The 22,736-nt window shown below is 41.0% G+C and overlaps 1 protein-coding gene across 5 annotated transcripts in view; it reads right to left on the bottom strand.

The window, feature by feature from the left end:
- JAK1 (Janus kinase 1) overlaps nucleotides 1–22,736 on the bottom strand; it is a 241,161-nt gene that overhangs the window by 114,423 nt on the left and 104,002 nt on the right. For 3 of the 5 annotated variants that reach the window (XM_033915498.1, XM_033915501.1, XM_033915499.1), the window contains 3 exons: nucleotides 19,615–19,750; nucleotides 11,453–11,642; nucleotides 1,376–1,482 (listed from right to left, as the gene is read on the bottom strand). In XM_033915498.1, the coding sequence (XP_033771389.1) occupies nucleotides 1,376–1,482; nucleotides 11,453–11,642; nucleotides 19,615–19,750 (433 nt within the window). The remainder of the gene's footprint in view (nucleotides 1–1,375; nucleotides 1,483–11,452; nucleotides 11,643–19,614; nucleotides 19,751–22,736) is intronic. The other 2 variants (XM_033915500.1, XM_033915502.1) reach the window with 1 other exon arrangement.

Here is a 22,736-nt window from a genome sequence, read left to right as displayed (position 1 = left end):
TTTAGTCTCATGAGCAGCCAACTTCTGTGTTGCCATGTCCATGAATGAACCAAAAGGTTCATCTCCTAGACACGGGGCATTCACTATTCTATCCTGGTGGTTCACATCAAACTCTGAAACATGAAGCCAGGCCAGGCATCTCATGGCCAGAGACATAGCTGCAGTGGAGGTAAGTTCAAATGTGTCATAGGTAGAACGAACCATATATTTTCTTAATTGAAAAAGATCAAAAATATGTTGTTGATAAGCAGGAAGCTTGCGTTCTGGTATATATTTCTGAAAGTGTGAAATCTGTTTGAGATGCTTGAGAAAAAACGAAAAATGGAAATTATAATTTCCAGAACAGCTGGTCAACATGGCATTCTGATAAAGTCGTTTGCCAAATTTGTCCATGGATTTGCCCTCTCTGCCAGGGGGTACTGATGCTAGACATTAGCCCCTGTAGACTTTTTAAAAAGTTGACTCCACTACTAGAGACTCATGGAGTAACTGAGGTTTGTCAAAACCAGGAATAGGAATTCGGAACCACTCTGTACAAAGATTCTAATTTCCGAGGAGCCACAGGGATAGAAAGTGGCGTCTCTAGATTTTTGTAGAAAGTTTCTCGCAAAATGTTATGAAGAGGAAGCTTGAGTAGTTCCTTAGAGGGCTGTTCATGGTCTAAAGCCTCTAGGAACTGCATGCTATGTTTTAGAGTCTGCCTCCAGTGGAATAGAAAGTGCTTCAGACATTTTGCAAAGAAATCTTGAAAAGGTGGACTTTCAAAAAAAAAACCAGGAGGTTCCTGAGAAGAATGTTGAGGTGAATCAGCATCAGAAGAATCCTCATCATCAGTGGTTCGAACAAGTCTGAATCCTGGATGGAATATGGACAGTACCGAAGATTCGGTGTCAAAGGCCCGAGATGTTTCAGCTTCCGTAATGCCTTTTGGGACCGCACTGGAGTTGCCTCTGGACATGTTTGCATCAAGGATGACTGGTGTCTTGGAGCTGAGGGTATCAACTCCTGAGTCAAAGATCTCCACACTGATGGAGCATGAAAAGGTAGTCATGGGCTCAGACCAGACTAGCACCAAGAGAGTCTGTGTCAACATGGGCATAATTTGGGTTGGCACCAGCATCTGAAAATGCTCACCCAGTTTCTCCCTAAGCAAGTTGTCAATTTTTTGCTTGAGGGAGAGCACCGGTACCGCTGGCTTTTTTTTCAGATAGACAATTTATGCAGGTAAAAATGTTGTGAAAATTGTCATTTTTACTAGAAGTGAACTAATGCTATCCTTCTTAGTAGCAAAGCTTATGATTACATTCTAATCCATCACTGTGATTAAATTAAAGAATTGTTTATTAAAACAGAAAGAAATTCAGTAAGGACTTACTTGAATAATCTCCTCTTTGAGGATTCGATGGAAACTCAGTTGACTGAGAGAGTAAACAGGCTGCCATTCCTGGGCTTTCTTTGTTGCCACTAACAAATTGGAGATTTCTGTAAGAACACATATCTTGCTGTTAATTTTAATCTCCAAAGTCTTGCTGACATCTTAACCATACTTAGGCACTCATAGGGGGTAATTTTTGAGACATAGAGGGGCATTTTTTATATTACATCCAAGTCTGATTTTGGATGTTTTGCTAAAAATGTCCAAAAATCAAGTAGCAAACATAGGGTGTTCAGAAAAACATTACCTTTTTATTTTGAAATTCACTGTTTTCTATACCAGTAGTTCTTAAACCTGTCCTGTGAGATTTGCATGAGGCAAATATGCAAGGTGACAGGCATGCAAATCTGCCTCATGCATATTCATTAGGAATATCTTGAAAACCTGACTTGCTGGGGGCCCCTCAGGTCAGGATTAACAACTGTTCTAGTTGTTTGTGCTCAGTGTCTTATCTCTCTTAAGTATCATGTTCGAGAAAAAAAAGGTCTTGGGGAAAAAATGCACAAAAGCCCAACACTGGGATTGCTGGGAGCCAGGATTCTTAGTAGACTGGCCACACAGATCCAGCAGAGCAGTGGGGAAGCCTTGGGGTATTAGCAGTAGACTTCATATACAAGGTCTCAGGTACATATCTCACCATAACCCTCTTATATTGTATAGTGAGCCCTCTAGGAATAGCAAAAATTTTACTGTACCCAACTGTACAGCACTACAATAGTGCTTAAGCCTGCAGGTGTCACCTATATATAGGTAGAGTACTCATAGAAACATGATGGCAGATAAAGGCTAAATGGCCCATCTAGTCTGCCCATCTGCAGTAACCATTATCTCTTTCTCTCTCCAAGAGATCCTACGTGCCTATCCCAGGCCCTTTTGAATTCGGACATAGTCTCTGTCTCCACTACCTCTTCTGGGAAACTGTTCCATGCATCTACCACCCTTTCCATAAAAAAGTATTTCCTTAGATTACTCCAGAGCCTATCACCTCTTAACTTCATCCTATGCCCTCTCATTGCAGAGTTTCCTTTCAAATTAAAGAGACCTGACTCATGCACATTTATATTCCGTAGGTATTTAAACATCTATCATATTTCCCCTCTCCTGCCTTTCTTCCAAAGTATTCAGATTGAGATCTTTAAGTCTGTCCCCATACGCCTTATGATGAAGACCACATACCATTTTAGTAGCCTTCCTCTGGACCGACTCCATCCTTTTTATATCTTTTTGAAGGTGTGGTCTCCAGAATTGTACACAATATTCTAAATAAGGTCTCACTAAAGTCTTATACAGGGGCATCAATACCTCCTTTTTCCTACTAGCTATGCCTCTCCCTATGCAACCTAGCATCCTTCTAGCTTTCAACATCACCATTTCAACCGGTTTGGCCACCTTAAGATCATCACATTCAATCACACCCAAGTCCCGCTCTTCTGTCGTGCACATAAGCTCTTCACTCCATAATCTGTACCGTTCCCTCGGGATTTTGCAGCCCAAATGCATGACCTTGCATTTCTTAGCATTAAATTTTAGCTGCCAAATTTTAGACCATTCTTCAAGCTTTGCCAGGTCTTTCTTCATGTTATTCACACCATCCAGCATGTCTACTCTATTGCAAATTTTCATATCATCCGCAAAAAGGCAAATCTTACCGGATAACCCTTCAGCAATATCGTTTATAAAAATGTTAAAAAGAACAGGCCCAAGAACAGAACCACTGATAACATCCCTTTCCTCAAAGTGATCTCTATTGATCACTACCCTCTTGTCGCCTCCCACTCAACCAGTTCTTAACCCAGCCCGTCACTTTAAGACCCATCCCGAGGGCACTCAGTTTATTTATTAGATGTTTGTGGAACACTGTCAAAGGCTTTGCTAAAATCTAAATACACCACATCTAGTGCACATCCTCTATCCAATTCTTTGGTCACCCAGTCAAAGAAATTGATCAGATTTGTCTGACAAGACCTACCTCTAGTGAATCCATGTTGCCTCCAGTCCTGTAATCCACAAGATTCCAGAAACTTGACCATTCTCTGTTTTAAAAGTGTTTCCATTAATTTGCTTACCACAGAAGTTAGACTTACTGGCCTGTAATTCCCTACTTTTTCTTTACTTCCACTTTTGTGGAGAGGGACCACATCCACCCTTCGCCAGTCCTCCAGTACCACTCCTGACTATAGAGACTCGTTGAAAAGGTCAGTCAGCGGAGCTACCAGAACTTCCCTAAGTTCCTTTAGCACCCTAGGATGTAAACCATCCGGCCCCATTGCTTTGTTTACCTTTATTTTAGCTAGCTCCTCACAAACACAACCCTTTGAAAATCTATCAGGGACTATTACTCCTCCATCCCTATTCATGTTTGTCTTCTGCGGTCCCGGCTTCAGCCATGAACACAGAACAGACATATCTGTTATGCAATTCGGTCTTTTCTTTATCAACTCCTACATATTCCTCCCCTTCACCTTTGAGTCTCACAATGCCACTTTTGCACTTCTTCCTATCACTAATATATCTAAAAAATGTCTTGTCTTCCCTTTTAACAGTGTCAGCTATTTTTTCTTCCATTTGCATATTTGCTTTCCTGACTACAAGACCAGCCTCTCTTAACTTTTCCAGATATTTTTGCCTGTCTTCTGCTTTCTGCGATCGTAAGTATTTTGTAGTTTTTGGAGGGCTCACATGTTCCACCACAAGTGTGCCAGTTAGTGTGGGATATGGGGCCTAGATGCCCTTGTCTACAAGTTCACTGCACCAACCACTAGGCTACTCAAGGAAACTGCTTGCTGCTCTAATAGGAATGCCATACAGCCTGGTATGTACTGACCTGGTCAAATCTTTGGGAGGAGGGGGGTTAGGAGGGGATCAATAATCACCAGGAGATTAAGGAGGGGTCATGCCTTAATCTTTCCAGTGATCATCTGGTCAATTAGGGCACCTTTTTGTAACTTAGTTGTCTTTGAACCAGGTCCAGTCAGAAAATCTCAATTTTTGCCCTAGTCATTTTGGTTTTGTTCCATTATATCAGGGGAAAAAAAAAAATCTAACTTTTGGGAACATCCAAGTCATGCCCACAACATGCCCCTAACACGCTCACTTGAAATGTGGATGAACTTCAGAGACAAATGTCTCAAATCCAAGTTTCAAAAAAAATGCAACTTAGATGTTTTTGCAAGAAAAATGTCCTTCTGCCACTTTATGAGTTTTGGGGGTGTTATTTTTTTTTTAGAAGTTTTTCTCTTTTGAAAATGAGCCGCTTGAACATGTATAACAGTGTTTTTATATGCTTTTGAATACTCTTATAATAAAACTGGCACTTTTAATGGAATGGGATGATTCATTGTGAGATATTTCATATCAGCCGCACTGAAACAGCCGTGATGAATCATCCCATTCTGGCAACTGTCCTCTGGCCAGGGTGCTGCATCTTGAATACTCAAGTAAAATTCTGGGAGTCATCATTGACTCTACACTTTCCTTCAACGATCACCTCAACTCCCTAATAAAAAAATGTTTCTTCAGCCTTCACATGCTAAGGAAAGTGAGAACCTGTTTCCATCAAAAACACTTTGCCGTCCTTGTCCAATCCACCATCCTATTGCAACTCTATCTACCTAAGCCTAACAAAGAAAAACCTTCAAAGACTCCAGCGGATTCAAAATGCCGCTGCTAAGCTTATCTTCGCAAAAAGCAAATTCGACCACGTCTCACCACTTTTGTCCAAGCTCCACTGGCTCCCGATAATCTCCAGAGTCCACTTCAAATGTGCCTGCCTTACTTTCAAGATCCTACACGGCATTCTCCCCCCTTTTATTCCTCTTTCTTGGAATTCCTCTAACCCCAATTCCACCAGATCTACCCAAAAACTGAAACTTTCCTTTCCCTCTCGAAAAGGCTTTTCCCTTGTAGGAAAACTAGGTTCCTCCCTCCCTTTCAGAATCACTGAGCTCTGGAACAATCTTACCTCCCCTCTTAGGAATCTGAGCTCCCTCCAAATCTTTCGTAAACATCTGAAAACATTTTCAAAAATGTAACTCTTCCTCTCTCTGGTTACTCTGTCCTAAATTTTCTCTTTATTTTGTCTTTTCCTTTCACTGGAGTTCCTTTCTACCCTAACCCTTGTTAACCGTGTCGAGCTTTGCGAATGTAGAGATGATGCGGTATACAAACCCAAGGTTTAGTTTAGTTTAGCAGATTACAAACACCAGACCATAGTTACGGGCTCAGCCTGTCTTAATCGCAGTACCGGCATATGTTGTTTCCATGTCTATGTCCCTGTTCTCTGGCTCCTTCTGCTATGGAGTCTCTTGTCACCTTCCATCTCCTGAAACAGTGGTTTAGGAAGAGGGTTTGTTTGGTCCTGGCCTTGTGAAATTCCAAGAGCTGCGACAGGGAGGAGAGGGGGAGAGAAGAATTTTGAGGAGGGTTGGGAGGGCATTGAACCCCAAGAATCAACGATTTTGTTTGGGGGGAGGGAGGAAGGGGGTTTGGTCCTATCGTCTCCCGATGATTCATCATGGCTGTTAGTTTCATGGGATGATTTAGTGCTGAAAACGGCCACACTGAACTGACAGCAATAAAACTGCTGCGATAAATTGTCCTAGACCCTAATTTTAAATTGCTCAGCCCAAGGTATGTGTGCATAAAAACAGGCCACAGAGAATGCTTTTATGTAGTATATGTATAGGCATAACCAGGAGGGAAGAATAAGCAGAACAAAGGTGGAATCCAAACTGTGGGATCCATGCAGAAAGCATTGTTGCGGTTTTACTGGCTAAGCAATGCAGCAATTGTTTTGGTGCAGGTATTAACTTGTGTAGAAACCATTACTGCAGATCGCATTTAGATATATATTAAAGCGGTCATTAAGAATTTCAAGGCCTTAAGATTTTCATACACATTTAGCATGTAAATCTTTTCACTAAGTTCAGCACCTTATCCAAAATGAAAAAGTAGAACTGAAGTGGCCCTGTGCAATGATGTACACATGCAAACTCTCACACATTTGTAATAGAGCTCTCTAAAAAGTTCTACAGCTCTGCAAACCTTAATTCTGACTTTGCATTTGGATGGATAATGTTGCCCACTTGTTGGAACTGCTATTTTCCTTGGCCTCAGAAAACTATTCAAATCTAGGAATAGCTTTTGTTAATTAAGATTATTGTTAGTGGTGTGAATTTAAATTGGTTATATGCAACCAGGTGTTGCATGAAACCTCAATTTCACATCATGGCAAATATACAGTAGATCTTCATTAAAATGCTTGAGTACCTGAATAAATTCATGTAAACTGCTCTGAGCTCCTTTAGGAGAACAGTATAGAAAATTGAAGGAATCAATGAATAAATAAATTGAAGCTTTTTTTTTTTATAAGCATACCTTATTTTAATGTTTTCATTAGTCTTTGCAATTAGAGGAATTGGAGAATGTATATATACAGAAGGCTCCCCTCTGTCTTACTGGATAAGTAAATATGTCTTTCCTATATCCAGACAGATGTCTTTAAGCCTTACAAAAACAATAAGGTGATTATGTTTCACCTTTGCTCTACAAGAAACTGACAAATCAACAGAAAACCACAATTCTATGCTTCTTTTTCATATGAAGTTAAACTATTTTTCATATATACTTCCTGAAGAAAAGGTAGCAAAATGCCATATTTCAAACTAAACTTTAGAAAAACATTCTATAAACGTGATGTCCACTTTTACACCTTCTTTAAATTACAAAACTTCAGCCTAATATTAAGAATACAGCTATTTGTAAATTATAGGTCATTTTTTTTTGCACCATAACAAGATAATATTGTAGATTGCTATCATCCTTGTTGAGTAGTGGTTTTGATCACATCCTAAAGTTTAAAAATTAAACTCAGAAGAAGGTTAGTTGACTAATATCAAATAAGCTTCTCCTTGCATAAACTTTCCTTCTGTTCCGACACCTTAGAAAAATATAAATATATAGTATTACTTATTACTTATATAGTATATAGTATTACTTATTACTTATAGTAAACCATTTAAAAAACTTATTATGCAGTCTTGGTTGATTTTTAAATATTATCCCTCTACATAAGTTCAGATCAGTTTTAAGAAATGCTCCTAATCTGTTCTTGACCAGTGTGAGGCAATGGCGATTGTGCTTGGTTCACACTCATTAGCTGGGGGTTGGAACTTTCTTCTTTACTTTTGGAGACAAGAACGAAAGAGCCCACCTCTAGGAAAACATGGTATCAATATTCCTCCTTTGGAGTTCAAAGGAGAAAGAATTAACTCGGGTGCAAACTGGAAGGCTGCCTAGAAAGACCACACCATCAAGCTAAGAAGCACAAACATATCTTCTCTTCAAAGCATTGAGAGTGGGATAAAGAATGCCAAGAATTTGGTGTGTTCTGCTCCCTAGAAGATGATACATGTGCTGTGCGTCTCTTCAATGCAAAAACAACGTTGAGGTGTCCAAGATCGATGCCTTGATGTACTGCATGGGCAAACCTTGGAATGGGCTGAAGCCGGAAGAAATGATGCAGGAGGTTGTACCAGGTGTGACTGCAATAACCCAAGCTAATTCGTGCTCCAACAGTACTAGAAGCTGTTCCTGCAGCAATGGCACTGATACTGATATCGTCAAGGGTATATATTAGGTGCTTATTGACCAAGGTGTTGAAGTGTTGGGGACCTCTATGTCAGGGCATATCTCTGAGGAGGCACCAACTGCAGAGATGGCGACAGGGAATCGGGGTATCTATGCTTGGAGTGCATTGATGCTGATGCATGCTTCGAAGAGGAAACATGTTTGTGCTTCTTAGCTCACTTACAAGGATCCCGTGAAGCCAGTAGCAGTTGGTGCTGGAGTCTATGGTTGAGCATCAGAGTCTCCAGCCACGTTCGATTTTGCTGAAATTGTACTAAAATATTTCTCAAATTGCAACTTTCTGGATTTAAGCGACCTATTCAGCATACAAAAGCAAAGCATGCATGAAATATCTCAATGGTCAGGACTGCACATACTAGTTATGCAGGTTGGCACCCGATATGGCCCTTTGACATCAAGTGCATCACTTGGTGCCTTGGACATCGATGGAAAAACCACAGACATGACGTCTGAGGGCTCAATGGCCTAGGGAGGTTGAGCAGATGTCAAACTGAAAAAGACAATCACAAATACAACGAACTTGTGAGACTTGGCTAAACAACTTTCCCAAGTCGAGTACTAGGTTAATATGAAACCCTCAGATTCCTGCGCTGCTCAGTATAATTACTGTAACAGCTGATGGCAGGTGGGCAGTTTTCTTTCATTGGGTGTTCATATTTTTCTTTTTATATTTTTTATAAGTTATGCATTAAAAACTCATCTTTAGCGTACTTTAGTCAATATGTGACTCAATAACTGAAATGACTAGCGGCACTTATCTTTTTGTAGGCCGCTTGTGCTTCAGATATGCTCTGTCGGTGCATGTAGAGCCCGACGGGACCCGTTTCGCTGATTAAGGCTTTGTCAAGGGTCTAAACTGTTCTGGTGTGCACAGCTGCACCTGTGTATGACAGGTCTAGAAAATGACGCCAGAACAGTTTAGACCCTTGACAAAGCCTTAATCGGCGAAACGGGTCCCGTCGGGCTCTACATGCACCGGCAGAGCGTATCTGAAGCACAAGCGGCCTACAAAAAGATAAGTGCCACTAGTCATTTCAGTTATTGAGTCACATATTGACTAAAGTACGCTAAAGATGAGTTTTTAATGCATAACTTATAAAAAATATAAAAAGAAAAATATGAACACCCAATGAAAGAAAACTGCCCACCTGCCATCAGCTGTTATAGTAATTATACTGAGCAGCGCAGGAATCTGAGGGTTTCATATTAACCTAGTACTCGACTTGGGAAAGTTGTTTAGCCAAGTCTCACAAGTTCGTTGTATTTGTGATTGCTTCTAGTTGGAACTTGAGACCATTGTATTGGTAAAACTGAAAAAGAGTCAATGCTCTTGGCATGGGAGCAGGCTGAAATGAGCCTGAAGGCCCAAAAACTCATTGAGAAAAAAGTGAAATTTTTGGAAAAACTGAAAGAATATAAAAGAAAACAAAATATTACAACAAAAACAAATGAAAAAAGGATTGGGAAAGTCCAAAAAAGACTAAAGTTTGACACACAGAGAAATCTCAGTTTCTCAGCTCTGCAGAAAACTAAGAACTGCAGGTCCCATGAGCCAACATCGGGCAAGAAGTTACATGATATGGGCGATCTTCAAATATTTAAAAGTGACAGTATACTTTTTGACTGTCTGTGCTGGGACCAGATGTGAGAATATGATGCCTGCTTGCCCTCAGAGAAAGCATACTTACTGTAATAGGTGTTATTCAGGGACAGCATGCAGATATTTTCATATGTGGGTGACGTCATCCATGGAGCCCCGGTACGGACAGCTTTAAAAGTGCATCATCGGGCAGGAAAGCCCTCGCACATGCGCGGTGCGGGTAGTTCATGAACTTTCTCAAGCTCTTAAAGTGGTGATGCACTTTTAACGCTGTCCGTACTGGGGCTCCTTGGATGGCGTCACCCACATGTAAGAATATGCTGCCTGCTTGTCTTGGGATAATATATTTTTCTATTTTTCTCCTAGAAGACGTTGTATGTCATTCTCTAGCATGAGGTACAGATGCATGGGGAAGAGAGAGCCGAGAGGGAGGTTGTGGTAAGAATAGCTAGCTGATTTTAAGAAAGGTTTAGACAATTTCTTGAAGGAAAAATCCATAGTCTGTTATTGAGAAAGACATGGGGGAAACCACTGCTTACTATGGATCGGTAGCATGGAATATTGCTACTCCTTGGGTTTTGGCCAGGTACTAGTGACCTGGATTGGCCTCTATGAGAACGGGCTACTGGGCTTGATGGACCATTGGTCTCACCCAGTAAGGCTATTCTTATGTTTTTATGTTCTTAAGAGTTTAGATTCTCTCCTGAAAGTTCAGGTCACATTTGACCCTGTCTATACTTTTAAGGTGTTATTAAATGAAGTAATTTTATGGAGGATTTCATTTGGGTGTATGCTTTGCAAATGCTATTAATGTGGAATCTAAGGAGCTCAGCCAGGGCTCCTGAGAAACAAGGAAGAAAGAATTATCATTCAAGCTCAGAAGAATGTATGAGTAAGATGAGATGCAAGGAATCTGCTTCAAAGTTCAAGGACTGGTGATAAAGACAGTTGGGGATTTGTGAGAACTTTATTGCACTATCTTCTTTACCTTGTTTTTGCCTTGTATATACTTTATTTTGGGGAGCTATCAAGTAAGGTGGTTTAATTTAATCAGACATCAGACATCTGGACCTGATATTTGACTTTTAACTATTCTATCCATTTTCACTCCAACTTAGGCCTTGAAGTTTGTTCCTTCCCCAATTTACCCAGATTCTTTATTTCCTGAGCACAGATCATTTCTGATGTCTTTCCCACTGTTTTTCCCAGCACATGTAGTGTCTCTATGTTGCTTTCGCTCCTATAGTGAGAGGCACGCCTATACTTAACATGTTCAGCCACATGCAAACAAAACAAAAAACAACTTGGTGATTGATATTCATTGGGATTTAGCCCACTAGAAACAGCTTCTGCCTGGATAAATTCTGTTTCCTACCTGGATTTTCTTCGACATTATCCAAATAATAAAGTTGAATAGCCAGTCAACGCACCTTGCCACTATCCAGGTAGTGCCAGAGTTTGGGCAGATCTGTAAGCTACCCAGTTAGCAGTGCTATTCAGTTGCACAATCAGGAAACTGCCTAAATAAAGTTAAGCAAAAAGAGGTCTGTCCTAATTTTATCTGGTTACCTATCCAGGTACTGATCTGAATATTACCAAGAACTAGATAAGCAGCACCAGCCAATATGCATATAAGCCCAAGGCAGACTGTGTTTAAAAAATACCAATCACCAAATGCTGAATAATTGGAGGGGTTAGTAACAGTGCAATACCTTTCAGGCAAGTTTTTTTTTTTATTTATTTAAACACAGAACTTATTTGAGAAATACCTCTTGGCTTTGGTGGGCAGCATTTTCTCAAGGTAAAGCTCACATTGTCTGTCCGAAGAATCTGTACTTTTAGATGGTCCATCAGTGCTTTTAAAGATGAAAAATCCCTTTCTGAACCATTCAGGCAGTATCCATCTTCCTTTACTTCAACCTGAAAGTTTTTATACTGTTTTGAACTTTTGAATGTATTCTACAAAAAATAAAATATGAAATAAAATAAACACACACATTAATATTGTATACAAAATTTTGCAAACTTAGAAATGAAATTCATGCTGATATATTTCTCCCGATTTCTCTCTTAAGTGGGGGTCATTTATTAATAGGTGGTGCATACTAATTGGAATGGGCCATGCAATAAATGTGTATAAATGGTGTTAATAAATTACTCCCTAAATTAGGGTGGTTCATTGAGTATTAGTTGACCCTAACAAACAAACATGCTTTTTCGTATCTGTGTGTGGGGAAGGGAGCAGCAGAGAAGACATGCTGGCTGTGGTGGGATGTGAGTGAGGTAGGGAGAAGGTTCTATCTGTGTGTATGTGCACCATTCTTTTCTTTGTTTGTAGCCTCAACTTTACGCAGATCATGCCAATTTTAACTATTTTTAGTCTCAAAGCTACCCTCGACTTATCCATGAGATCGACTTTCAGTCTAGTACATATGGTAGCTGCAACTAGTTATTTAAGTTGGAAATTATATGGAGTAAAGCTTATTATTGCTGATTTACAAGTCCAAAGAAAACTCCCACAGGAGGCATATCCCTCATCTATAGTGCTAAGAAAAAGTTTGTGATCCCCTAGTATGGTCTGTATATTAGCACACTTTAGGACCTAATCATATGTTGAATATAATCTAAACCATGATGAGAGAGAAATGCACACCACTAAATAAACACACACAAAATGATATATTAAACAAAAATATTCAGAATTCATGGGAGAAAAAGTATATGATTCCTTCAATCAGTTAACTTGTGGCTTCTCTGATCAACAACTACTTTAACAGGATCTCTGTAATTATTGATCAGTCTTTAATGTCATCCTTGAGGAATTTTGATTCATCCTTCCATACATAGGGCAGGATTCATTAAACCTCCAAACCGTGTGAGATCCATTTCCGTTTGCATGCAGGTCGACCAATTCAGTAAAGGCCTGCACGCACGATCGTTAACATGCCCCCTATACGCCCCCTACCCACAGCCAGAGCAATCCATGCTATGCGCACACCCTGACAATAGTGACAGGAGAAGCTCAGCCCAGCCCAGATCTCTTTTGTCTGCTCCTGGACTCTCCTGCTCTCTGCCGCCGTTCCCTACAGTGCAAGCCCGTGGTTTTAAAATGGGCCTGCACTGTGGGGAATGGCGGCAGAGAGCAGGAGAGTCCAGGAGCAGTGAAGATAGATCGGGCACCGCAGCCTCTGCTGCCCCGAAGCCGTGCCCCGAATCTGCCTGCCCCAACTCTCCCGCTTTCACCCTGAATCTCTCCTGCCACCCCACCCTCGCCCCAAATCTCTCCTGCCCTCCCGCACTGGGAGCCCATGGTTTTAACCTCCTTGGGACCTCAGTGGTCGCTTTGGGAAGTAGATTTGTAGTTTAGTTTTCATGTAGTACGGAATTGGAGGAGGAGGAGGAGTGTGTGGCGCAGTGGTTGGATCTACAGCCTCAGCACCCTGGGGTTGTGGGTTCAAACCCCGCGCTGCTCCTTGTGACCCTGGGCAAGTCACTTAATCCTCCATAGCTCCAGGTACATTAGATAGATTGTGAGCCCACCGGGACAGAGAGGGAAAATGCTTGAGTACCTGATTGTAAAAACCGCTTAGATAACTTTGATAGGCAGTATATAAAATCCTAATAAACTTGAAACTTGAATTGTTACATGGAAGGTTTTGAAAGCGAGGAGCAGGGACTTGAAGGTGCAGTGTTTTTGAATGGGCAGCCAATGCATGGAAACTAATGCAGGGGTAACATGGTCACGGATGCCTAGGTTTTTCAGAAGGCGGATTGCAGCATTTTGCACCCTTTGGAGTTGGGACTGACTTTTGGTAGGCAGGCCCACCAGTAGAGTGTTACAATAGTCTAAGCAGGATAGTACAAAAGCATATAGAGTAGTTGGGCAAATTTGGGTTCTGAGAAGTATGCACTATGGTTTTTAGCTGGTGGAGGTAGTAGAAGGAGGATGATTCTAGTTTGGATACATGATCTGTCATTGATAAGTTAGAGTCTAGAGTTACTCCTAGGCTGCAGATGTCTTTGGGTGTAAGGGTTTTTGTACCCCAGGAAACGGACGGACGGACAGGTGTATACGCATAGATCTTTGTGGATCCAGAGAAGTTCTGTCTTGGATTCATTTAATGGTAACTTGTTCCCAGTCATCCAGGTCTTATTTCAGTTAAACAAGATTGGAGGTTATAGATTTGTGTGTTTCGGTGACAGCCTAGGGGAAGATAGAGTTGTAGGTCGTCAGCGAAAGAGTGGATTCTGATTCAGTATTTTTCCGCTATGTCCAGTACTGGTTTGACATAGAGGTTGAAGAGGAGAGGTGATAGTAAGGCTTCCTGAGGCACTCCATAGTGGAATGGTTTGGGTTCAGATAAGGATTTTCCTAGTAGAACTCTCTGCAATCTGTCGGTCAGGAATGAAGAGAACCATTGAAGTACATTGTCATGGATTCAGATGGACTTTAGCCTGGACAAGAGGAGAAAATGGTCGATGGTGTCAAAGGCGGCACTGAGGTCTAATAGTACCAGCAATGCGTCATTTCCGTTGTCTAGGATTTTCCATAAGTCATCTAGGATGTCCAAAAGAACTGCTTCTGTGCTGTGGTGTTTCCTGAAGCCCAATTGGAAGTTGGAGAGGGTGATGTTTGTCTCCATGAAGTCTGGCAATTGCTTGAGTATTGTCTTTTCCAATATTTTTGAGATGAATGGGAGGTTTGAGACAGGTCTGAAGCTGCTTGGGTTGTCTGGGCCCATGGTTGTTTTTTTCAGGAGTGGTTTTACTATGGCAGATTTCCGGCTCAGTGGAACTACTCCTAATCTATCTAATCTAATCTTCCATTTGTGAGTTGCACAAATCTATTCAAGCTCAAGGTAACAGATCAAAGAGGAAGTGGGAAAGCAGTAGGAAGGGGGGGGGCATGGAGAAGCCAGGGGAGGGGCCTAGAAGTAGAGGGTGCTATACAGAAGATTAAACAGTTAATTGTCAAAGAGATGGGTCTTCAAGTTTTTCTTGAATGCAGTGTAGTTTGTCTCTTTCCCGATTGCTTCTGGTAGGTCATTCCAGGTTTTTACACCCAGATAAGTTATAATAGAGTGGTAAATTTGCTTGTAGTGAAGGTATTTTGTGGATGGTAGGTTTAGTTGAATTCTGTTAAGGATTCTTCTTGATATCGACCAAACCGTGGAGAATAGCTGGATGAGTGGGGTTGCTGAGTTTCCGTACAGAATCTGGTGTATGATACATGAAGTTTTGAAAATTATTCAGGATGCTATTGGAAGCCAGTGTAATTGCCTGATGAAGGTTGTGATTGAGTCATATTTCTTTAATTTGTTGATTAGTCTAACAGCTGTGTTCTGGATGAGCTGCAGCTTGTGGATAAGAGTGGTGTTGATGCCAAGCTAGGCAGAATTGCAATAGTCCAGTTGAAGTAAGACCATCATCTGAACGATCAGAGCAAAGTGATGTGGGTGGAAACATGGTCTTGTGAGTCGCAGTTGATGCATTGTGTAAATGATCTTTTTCCGAAGGTTAGAGATTTGTGGTTCCATTGTGAGAGTGTTGTCTAAGATGCAGCCAAGTACCTTGGTGGATTTTTCCATTGTGAGAGTGATGCCTGATGAAAGAGTGAGGTTAGATATGACATTCTGTTGTGCGGTGCAGAAACCAATGGCTTTGGTCTTGGTGGTGTTAAGTTTCAACTTGTGTTCGTTGCCCAGGTTTGGATTTTATCTATATTGTTTGAGATTTTTTCAGCAATAATAGGTTGATTATAGGTTATGGGGATGAGGAGGAGGAAGTCATCGGCATAGGATAGTACAGTTTCATCTTCCATTTTGATGTGACCCAGCGAGCTCATGAATAAATTGAATAGGATTGGAGATAATGAGGAGCCTTGTGGGATGCCACAGAACGCCTTCCAAGGGTTGGCTTTTTGACCATGTATTCACAATTTTGTAGGAAGTTGGTGAACCATTTCAGTACAGTCCCTGTTATTCCAATTTCTGAGTTTGGTTAGGAGTAGTTGGTGGTTCACTGAGTCGAAGGCTGCAGAGATATCAAATTGGAGTAGTATTGCCTGATGACCCGAGCTTAGCAACTGTTTGATTTTAGTGATTAATGTGATGATGAGGAGCTCGGTGCTGTGCTTTTTTTTCGGAAACCGTACTGGGATGTATGAAGGCAGGAGTGTTGCTCTATGTATGAGGCTAGCTACTTGCTGACATGGGTTTAAAGGATTTTAGTAAGGTGGCTCCATCGTTGTCTTTGAGCCATGGTCTTTGAGCCATCGTTGTCTTTGAGCCATCACAAGTAGAAGGTCCCAGTTGTACTCTGTGATGGCATCTGTGAGAACGAGGTCTTTGTTGTTTATGGATCTGGCATTCACTAGGGCTGCTGCGACATTGTGTGCAATAGGGGTGTATGTGTCAGTTTTGATCTTTATGAGTTTGTGGGTATTGATTGTTTTGGGCTTTGCGCGGAAGCAGCTTCTTAGGTCTCCATATCGGCCCTGGCCAGTGATGGTGGGTATCACGGGGAGAATAAGTGTGATGGCTAGAAGGGGGCACGGTGTATTAGCTTGATTGTGAGTGACACAGTCAAGTCTGAGCATAGTTTTTGGGCCATCTGTGTGGAAAACATTAGGGCCACACAGATGGCCTTTGGGAGAGATTCACTTGCTTGACTGCCCTTTATAGGGCTGAAGGGGATAACATTGTGAGCTCTAGGGAAGAAGCGGAGAGAAGGAGCTGGGAGATGGATGTCAGAGAGATGGAATCTAGGTGCAGTGAGGGGGATGACTGGCTTCCTTCCCCTCAATGTGTTGAAGAAGGTGACTGCATGCTGCAACAGGAGCCCCTAAGGGCTGAAGAGGAATGTACTATGAGCTCTGGGGAGAAGGGGTGGGGCTTCCCACCAAAGAGGATCAAGCAGAGAGATGGAGTCTAATTGTGCTGAAGCGAGAAGTTGAACTGCTGGGACTTCGAGCCCTTTACAGGGCTGAAATGAAGCAGGGCAGGCTCCGGGGAAGAAGGAGACGTGGCTTCCCGCTGAAGGGAGCTTGTCAGAAGGTGGAAAATCGGTGCAGTGAGGGGGACAATTTGGCCTTCCTTCCCCTCACTGTGCTGAGTTTCAAAGATGAGCCGTTGGAGCCCTATGCATGTTTGCATTTGCTGACGTAGATTATTCCTCATTGCTCCTTTCAGACCGTTTCTTTTTTAAATTTCATATCAATTGGGAGTTTTTGTTTTTTGATTCTGCATGGCACGATATACTCAGGTTTTTTTCATAATACAAGTAGGAAGGCATCAGTAAATGATATAGTTGGTGAGTTTTTTCCCCTTCTAGGATTTTTCCTTCTGATGATAGGTGTTTCAGCACCATCTTTTGGGTATGTTATGTATAACAGTGTTTCTTTCAACATTCCTTATTCACAGGTGTCAGTTTTACATTCATTACATGTATGGTTGAGTTAGAATCATTCCATTATCATTTTATTATGTATGTGCTTGTAGATTATATCATATTCCCACAAATTTGGTTTAATTATATTTAACTGCAATTTTCTATCATGTGGCTCCTTTATGCCTTTTGTTTACAAGATTTTATTATTGTACTTTAAGGTGATTAGAAGTTATGTTGATATTTATGATTCAATAGCATTTTCTTGTTTTGCTGCTTATTAGTTTTTAAATTGTGTATGCATTTTATTTGTCTCTGTTGGGAGATTTTTCATAAATGTTTTTCAGCCCTAAATTTTAGTGTGTTAGTGAGTGTAAGAGTGTGAGTGTGTGTATATATATATATATATATATATATATATACACACACTCACACTCTTACACTTTTATGAAACATTTATGAAAAATATATATATATATATATATATATATATATATATATACACACACACACACACACAATTTTCTTTGTATCTTTTAGATCAGGGGTTTCCAACCTGCGGCCCCGTGAAGTATTTTCTGAGGCCCTGGTCGAGGCAATGCAGTGTTTTCTTCTGCTGCCCCTGGTTGTTTACCATCTTGCCGGCTCCCTCCTCTGTCTTGCTGCAGTGTTTGTGCATTTGTGCGGCCCTAGAAACATTTTTTTGGGCCAATGCGGCCCAGGGAAGCAAAAAGGTTAGACACCCCTGTTTTAGATCTTCCTCTACACTCCTGACGCAGGCTTCATTTCCGAAGCTGAAACACAGACCGTGTTGGGTCTGGAAGGATATCAAGGAAAGACTGATTATTATATATGTTCTATGTCTCAACAGATGATAGTACTTAATAAACTCGCTTTTTATCTCAGGTTGATGTATACAGTCCTTTCCCCCACTTTTCTTCCTTAGTATATTTATTGTGGGGTGTTTGCCTTGTTTTTTGGATTCCATGATATAGGAGTAAAAAGGCCTGAGGAGTCTATCCCTGTTGATTTTAAGCAAAATCGAGGGGTTTTTGAGGCAGATGGAAGCTAAAAAAAAAAAAAAAGATAGTTTAAAATCCAAGATGGCCGCCACCAGAAAAATTGCACCAAAAACAGCCCATGGACCATGAAGGAAAAACAAAGAAACAAACACAGGGAGAGGTGTTTTAGAGGTGAGGGACCTAGGCTCTGTGGTCAGAAACCTTTAAATTCAACTCCACAGCCCCCCCTCCCGATTTTTCATCATGGGCTGCAATAGCCTTACTCACTGTACAATGTGGTACCTGCCTGCTTCAGCATAGGATTTTAGCTGGAAACAATGGAGAAGAAATCTGCTTCACAGATTTACTTGACAAACCTGGTCTTCTGGCTGCCAGTTGGACTCAACCCTTGAAAGACCGCACCGTGAAGGGGGGTAAGGCCTCAAAGCCAGCCCACAGTTAATCCTAGCAGAATCGGGAAGTAGCCAAACAGCCTGCATTCAAGCTCCTGAGTAAATCAGAAATGCAAGCAGTTTGCAGGGGTGGCTCCTGAGCTAAAAAAAAATATCAAAACTGGCTGGCTAGGTAGGTGTCCCCAAGGGTTAATCCTGCTCGCAGCAGATCTCTGCTGCTGTGTCTTCTCCCAGGCAAAGACCACAACAAGTGGGAACTCTGGGCACAGAGTCTCCAAATGAACACTGAGGAAAAAATATCCGAAAATAATAAAACCGGAGAGCAGAGCAGAAATACTTCTGAGCAACTTACTTGCAGAAAATAAACTCAAAAAGGAGGCAGAAGCAGTTCCCTGTGAAGGAGGTGGAGTTCAAAATATGATTGACAGCTTGCTGAAAGCAACTTGCGAGTCGAGATACAGCACCCTATTATTTCAGGACCACTAGACACATTGTACTAGAAGTATAAATTAGATAAAAAGAAGGGGAGGTTTTTATGCCAATGACTGGAAGAGTGGGAAAATTCATAAGTATGGTGCTTGCACCAATTTAAAGTTCCTTTGAATCAATTCTGAGGCTTTTTCTACCCCTGACTAGTATGATTAATAATTAACAGATTGAGAATAATGGTGGAAACTGGTTTTAAGTTATAGCTTTTAACAAGTGAAACAAGCTCACTTATCTGAACTTAAAAGCTAAATCCTTGCCCTACATCTATGGTGCAAAGGACTGAACTAATTGTTTAATGATAAAATCAAACTATCAGCTTATTCCACTGTTAACAGCATAAATTTCTCCCATTTACTCTTTTATTGCCTATTTAACTTGCCTTTACATCTGAATTTGATCTTCAATTTTTGGCAAACACCATATATTAATGTGAAATAAGATCATATCTAGAGTCTATATTTTTCAAACTATAATAGACTCTCAGTTAACCGGCACCCATGGGGATTGATAGTTGCTGGATAAATTTAGGGGTCCTTTTAATAAGGTGTGCTAACCAATTTAGCATACCGGCACAAATGGGGAATATTGATGCAACTGCAGATAGGCAAAATTGCACTGTACAACCTTAAAGTAAACACTTACTTCCCTATATACCTCTGATGGTTCTTCACATGTTACTGTCATGAGAATATGACTGAAGTCCGTACAGCTCCATCGCAACACATATGTCCCTTCTTCATTTCCTTCTTGCTTTAACTTATTGACAGCATACTCATTGCTGCAATGCATGAAAGTATAGATGTGAGAACATCAAATGCTGTTACAAAGCACCTACAAGGTTAACTCTATAAAAAAGGCACCAATGTTTACCGTTATACATGCACATGTTTATAATACTAACATACAAGCATGTGTGTGTGCACTTGCACGTATATATGCCAGAAGTGCCTATGAGCACCATTCTGTAACTGCACACATTATTTGATAGCGGACATACACATGGGTAGTGTGCCAAAATATTATATTTTGACCAGGTGGAAAATTTAGATTATCTACAATTGGGAGTAAGGAGCTCACAGAGGGATCCTGCTGCTAACAGCGCAACAAGAATTGCCAAGCTCCTCGAAGGGGGGCCAACAATAGGTTCTTCTGATAGGTCAGTACTAATTGAGATCGCAGTGCATGTAACAAGGAGTTAAAATGCCAAGGGTGAAAGTATTCCTGCTTAAATTGTACATCTGTAAAGTTGGATGTGTGTAAAATCCAATCTTTGAGATGTCTTGGTAAACATGCTTGGTTATACAGTTGCATATTAGGGAACTCCTAAACTTCCTTCTGCCCAACTGCCTTGTAAGTAAGTCAATTTTAATTTTGCCTTTTTTCCTCTTCCAAAGAAGCAACTCAAAAACTTATTCAAGGCCTAAAGATCTTTACTCAAAACATTCAATGGTAGTGTTTGCATCACATGGAAAGATTAGGTTCTTACCTTGATAATCATCTTTCTAGTAGACAGACACTCCATTCCTGAACATGTGGGTAGACAACCCTTTCTTGTGAGAACTCTCGTAGGGAGCTTCATTAGCATTCTTTTTCTCTGCCTCCCATCCATCTGGGCTGTCCTTCAATTCCTCAGTTCATATCAAAGCAGATGATCAGCCCTGGAGAAGAAATAGAATAGGGAGGGCTACAGGGACACTCCCCGAGAAGCACATCTGTTCTGCTCATAACATTAAACATATAACAGATAAGCAAACTTAATCATTTTGCAATACATAACAAGGTGAAGAATAAACAAGTCATTAACTTGAGCACAACCTGCATTAAGAGTATGGAAAATTTTATTGATACCCCCCCTGGCTTCTTCAACCCAGCAGTCGTTTCTTCTATTCTTGTCAAAGCTGGACAAAGGAAAGAAACAAGATGTCTGAAATTCCCCAACACCTCTGAGGGGCAGCCTTCAGGAATGGCATGTTTGTTTACTAGAGAGATTATTGAAGTAAGAACCTAATCTTTCCTTCTAGTCCAATGGACACTCCATTCCTGAACCTGTGGGATGTATCAAAGCAGTTCCCCGAGTCCAGATGAGCCTGATGATAGAACTGAAGATCCGAATGCGGAATCCTATCTGGCTGCCGTGTCCATCCTGTAAAACTTCGTGAACAAATGGAGAGACGACCAAGTGGCAGCTTTACAGATTTCTTCTGGGGACACCGTCAAAGATTCCGCCCATGAGGAAGCTATGCTTCTAGTAGAGTATGTCTTTAAAGATGTACAGTCATGTAAAAAAAATTAGGACAACTCATGAAATATTCAGTTCTTTCTTAAGAAATATTCACATATCAATCTCAAATCTTTTTTTTATTTATCTCTGGAAAAGAAAGTGATGTAATTGCAGGTAAACAACAAAGATTTCCCCATGAAAAAAGATATCCACAAAAATGTATATTCGAGAAATAAATTAGGACACCCCTACATATCAGATCACTTAAAGTGGCTCAAATCACACACAGGTATATCACATTAGGTGCACATTATTAGAACATCGTTACTCAGCATTTTGAAATAGGGTTGCCCTAATTAAACCTCAGACATTTAGTTTGGTGTGCACATGACTGCTGCGGTGAGAGTGAACACCAAGGTGAGATCAAAAGAGCTGTCTGAGGCCTTCAAAAAGAAGATTGTAGCAGCTTATAAGTCTGGTAAGGGATTTTTTAAAATCTCAAAAGAATTTGACATTAGCCATTCCATGGTCCGGAAAATAGTGTACAAGTGGAGGACTTTCCAAACAACTGCCAACATGCCCAGGTCTGGCTGTCCAAACAAGTTGACCCCCAGAGCAGACTTCAAGATGCTAAAAGAAGTCTCCAAAAATCCTAAAATGTCATCATGGAACCTACAACAGGCTCTTCCTACTTTTGATGTGAAAGTGCATGCCTCTACAATCAGAAAGAGACTGCACAAATTTAACTTACATGGGAGGTGTGCAAGAAAGAAACCTTTGCTCTCTAAGAAATAAATCAAGGCCAGACTGAAGTTTGCCAGAGAGAACATAGCCAAACATCAGGACTTCTGGAATAGATTTCTATGGACAGATGAATCTAAAATTGAATTATTTGGATATCAGAAAAGAGGACATGTTTGCCGTACACGAAATACAGCATTCCAGGAAAAGAACCTCATATGAACTGTGAAGCATGGAGGTGGAAATGTCATGGTTTGGGGATGCTTTGCTGCAGCAGACCTGGCCAGCTCACCATCACAGAATCCACCATGAATTCCACCATATATCAGAGGGTGCTTGAGGAACATGTGAGGCCATCTATAAGAAAATTAAAGCAGAACTGGACCCTGCAACATGACAATGACCTAAAACATACCAGTAAATCCACCAAGGACTGGCAGAAAGCTAAGAAATGGAGAATCCTGGAGTGGCCGAGTCAAAGCCCTGATCTTAATCCCATTGAGATGCTGTGAGGTGATTTGAAACAGGCTATACATGCAAGAAACCCCTCAAACATCTCACAGCTGAAAGGATTATGTACTGAGGAGTGGGCTCTTCAATCTTTCCCTAAGCACGGGAAAAGTCCCATTGGACTGGAAAACAGCTGACGTCATTCCGCTCCACAAAAAGGGTTGCAGGTCAGAGACTGCAAATTACAGACCGGTAAGTCTCACATCAATAGTGTGTAAACTTATGGAAACGTTGATTAAACACAAATTAGATACGATTCTAAACGACAGGAGGCTGAAGGATCCCCACAAAG

Source organism: Geotrypetes seraphini, chromosome 12 (assembly GCF_902459505.1).
Source record: "Geotrypetes seraphini chromosome 12, aGeoSer1.1, whole genome shotgun sequence".
In the NCBI taxonomy this organism is placed as follows: Eukaryota; Metazoa; Chordata; class Amphibia; order Gymnophiona; family Dermophiidae; genus Geotrypetes; species Geotrypetes seraphini.
Note: the sequence above shows the minus strand (reverse complement) of the source record. Positions and strands in the feature narration are given on the sequence as shown.